Genomic DNA, 3,457 nt, shown 5'->3' with positions numbered 1-3,457 from the left:
CTTAATTAACATTTTTATATACATGAACAAAAAATCATCATTCTTTTAATAGGTGATCAACATTTTTTATATACACATTCAACATTGTCCGAATGCTTGTTCAACATTTTTAAATAATTGTTCAACATTTTTAATACGTATTCAATATTTTTCAAATGCTTGTTCAACATTTCTAAAATGTGTGTTCAAGAGTGTTTTTTGTAACATATTTTAAAGTATTATGAAAATTACAAAATAAAGTATAAAGAAAAAACATAAAAGGCCGTGGCCTGCCGTGCGTGTGGGCCAGCCCATCTGGCTCCCCCTTCAGCAACTCTGAAGCTGGTGGACTCGATGAAGGCGAGATATAGGCCCTGCAAGCCTGCGACCCCGTGGCGGTGTTGCCTCCTCCGTCCAACTCCGGCAGCTTCTCCCGCCGGGCGCTCCCCGCCTTCCTCTCCTTCATAGGCCCCGCCACGACCGAACTCCCATCCCATGGGGGCTTCCGAGTCTCTCCCGGCCAGGCAGCCGCCGCAGCAGCAGCGACCGCAGTGGGCGGACGAGATCACGACGGTATCCGACGGCCGGCGCGACGCCGCGAACGAAGACCCTCTCCTCCGCCGCATCCGGTCACTTACCATCGTAAGAAAACGAATCCATCGGTCCTTTTCTCCTCGCTGTGGTTTTTTTACTGCTAATTTTAGTATTTTGATTGGGGATTTTGAAGGCCCCGCCGCTGTTGAGCGGTCAGCCAGCGGCGGGCTCGGAGACGGAGACCAGCTTCACTGATATTCTTGTACGGAAACCCTCCGGCTCCTCCTCGGCGGCCTCTGGTGAGTAAGCGGCATGCTGCAATTTTGGTCAGAGTATTGGGAAGAAGACGTTGTGGAAACCTATACTCTGACCAAAATTAGCAGCAAGTGAGTTGGATCTATCATAGGTGTTGGCACGAGCTCATCCATTTCTTGGTGATTATCTGTAGGCAATTTGAGTCCAAATCTGATGTTTGAGCTTTTTGCTATGTACCGTGAATGGCAAGAAGAGATGGCCAAGGAAATCAGTGGAAGACAGGTAGGTACAAAATTTGTTTTGATGTTGTTTATAAAGAGACAGTAACTTGCAGAAGATATTTCTCACTTAACTTATGGAAGCAATTGCGTCTCATCTCATGCTATATTGTGGCAATTGGATAGGATATAGCGCTTTCAGGCTACTCATCAATGCTGAGAAATCTTCTTCTGTTCCTGTCGGAGATAACATAATCCTTCATGAATTGGTGCTTGTTCTGTTTGCTGACACTTAGGATGTTCATAGCTTGGTTTCTCGAGATGCGAATTTTAGCACCTGTGTCATATTTCTATCACATGTTAAACTGATGGTTTTGCTACAACCCTCCATTCAAGTTAATAAAACCATTGGCACCGCACTATGCTTGTAGAGTAGAATAGATATTGAAGGATACTCTTAGAAAGTACAATACATAACTTAACTGACCAATTCTAAGTGCTCATGGTAATTATCCATTACTTAGAACATAGTTGAAGAGATTTGATATTGTAAAATTTGCAATTCATGCCTTCCATTGTCAACCATTTTATAGAGAGGAGCTCTTATGTATTGCAGGGAGAGCTAGAAAATAAGATAGAAACGGCAGATGCATTGGCTGTTAAACTTCTCCAGCGGTTCAATTACTCTGTTTCTTCGATGAGATCAACCTCTCACAATCTTGCTGAAGGTAACAAATGCAGTGTTTTATTAGATAGATATAGAACAATCAATGGAGAAGCTGGAACTATTCATTGACATTGCATTATGAATTATTCGCAGTTCATCCACTGCAGGTGGAAGTTGGTGAATTGAAGGGCAGGTTAACTGAAGTAATAAGTAACTGTGATGCATTGTGCAAGAGGATTACTGCAGAAGGGCCAGAAAGTTTGCGAACGTCCGTTGAACCTTTCACCACTGGCATACTGGGGACGGGAGGTGGATCCCCTGGCCCAAAAGAGCAACCCTGAGGACACTAATATGCCTGATTGTCTGAACTGCTGGTGACATAAAAGGCACTGCAGGGAACTACATAGTTACTCCCTCCTTTCGGAATTACTTGTCTCGGAAATGGATGTATGTAGAACGTACATCCATTTCCGAGACAAGTAATTCCGAACGGAGGGAGTACTACGGAGGATGTCGATCAGAACGATGTGCCATGGGACATACTTCCTCCGTCCGTAAATAGTGTTAGATACATCTGTTTGAGCGACAACTAATTCTGGATAGAGGGAGTACTCTTTTCTAGATTGATTGGATTATTGGTTTCCTTTTGTTGGAGTTCATTCTCTCCTCTTGTAGTGCTTAACTTCCCTTGTGCGCGCGCGTGCGCGTTTAGTGCAAAAACTTCCTACATTTGTTTACAGAGGTAGTACGTTACACCAAACTACAATAGTTGAGGCAACTATCGAATATTATCAACATCTTTTCAAAGCTTCAATTATTTTAGATAGTAAAAGAACATCTTCAAACCCACCCCTTTCTCCCTCTATGTAAAATAAAGTAACTCATGGTCCAAATATTTTTTGCATTTTCTTCATGCCGTATCCGAATGAGTTTTCTCATAATCTGTTTAAAATCCAAATGACAAATGAAAATAGTTGAACTATTGTTATGTGTCGTTGATACAGAATATATATTTTTGCAACTCAAATTTGACTATCCCAATTAATCCTTTGCCGCTAGTTGATTCGACAATCTATTAGTGTTTCCGCAACAAAAATAAATAGTACGGTATGGTTGTTCTATAATAAGACGTACTCCCGTTTCTAAATATTTGTCTTTCTAGATATTTCAATAAGTGACTACATGCGAAGCAAAATGAGTGAATCCACACTCTAAACTATGTCTATATACATCCGTATGTGGTAGTCCATTTGAAATATCTAAAAAGACAAATATTTAGAACGGAGGGAGTACTATCTAGATTGGTGCTTTGTTGAAGCAGAAGAAAAAGGTTGAGAAAACGTGAATGGGCCCAGCCCATTTGGTGATGTTCAGAATATGCTTATACCTTTGGACACTAGGTACCCCGAGGGAAATCGTTCCCCGAAATCACTAAATTAAGGGGCATCCATTGCAAAGATCACCCTCGCCTTCTCTGGTGGTGACAAGTGATGCACTGCATGCACGCCACTTGTCGCAACCATGGAGTTTTCCTTTTTTAAAGATTTTTTTAAATGTTTTATTTCTTAAACCATGCGTTCAAATCATGAATCATTTTCACCTTTCGATTTCTGGCATCAAGATCTTTGAAATTAGATCCCATGTTAATAGATTTTAACATACTTTTTTCGTATGCCTTGTGGTTAATGTAATGCACCTGCTATCTTCAAAGATGTATGACGGCTATATTCTCTGATTTTTATGAAAAGATTGTTGAGATATTCGTGGATGATTTTTCCGTTTACGAAACTTCTTTTGATGATTG

The 3,457-nt window shown here is 41.1% G+C and overlaps 1 protein-coding gene across 1 annotated transcript; it reads left to right on the top strand.

Annotated features, from left to right (window-relative positions):
- The first annotated feature begins 327 nt into the window (after positions 1–327).
- On the top strand, positions 328–2,390 carry LOC123082325 (uncharacterized). The gene is made up of 5 exons (XM_044504679.1): positions 328–621; positions 707–812; positions 962–1,050; positions 1,603–1,714; positions 1,807–2,390. Exons 1-5 carry the CDS (start codon positions 475–477, stop codon positions 1,992–1,994), a joined length of 642 nt encoding a protein of 213 aa, XP_044360614.1. The 5' UTR covers positions 328–474; the 3' UTR covers positions 1,995–2,390.
- The last annotated feature ends 1,067 nt before the right edge of the window (positions 2,391–3,457 follow it).

The sequence above is a fragment of the Triticum aestivum genome, chromosome 4A (assembly GCF_018294505.1).
Source record: "Triticum aestivum cultivar Chinese Spring chromosome 4A, IWGSC CS RefSeq v2.1, whole genome shotgun sequence".
Lineage (NCBI taxonomy): Eukaryota > Viridiplantae > Streptophyta > Magnoliopsida > Poales > Poaceae > Triticum > Triticum aestivum.
The sequence above is the reverse complement of the archived record's forward strand: the minus strand, read 5'-3'. Positions and strand labels throughout refer to the sequence as shown.

What these genes read in the sequence shown, in the direction of transcription:
- LOC123082325 (XM_044504679.1), top strand. Translation starts at nt 475, where the DNA reads ATGGGGGCTTCCGAGTCTCTCCCGGCCAGGCAGCCGCCGCAGCAGCAG. An exon ending in CTCCTCCTCGGCGGCCTCTG is followed by an intron (nt 813 to 961) that starts GTGAGTAAGCGG and finishes GATTATCTGTAG; the next exon opens with GCAATTTGAGTCCAAATCTG. An exon ending in CTCTCACAATCTTGCTGAAG is followed by an intron (nt 1,715 to 1,806) that starts GTAACAAATGCA and finishes AATTATTCGCAG; the next exon opens with TTCATCCACTGCAGGTGGAA.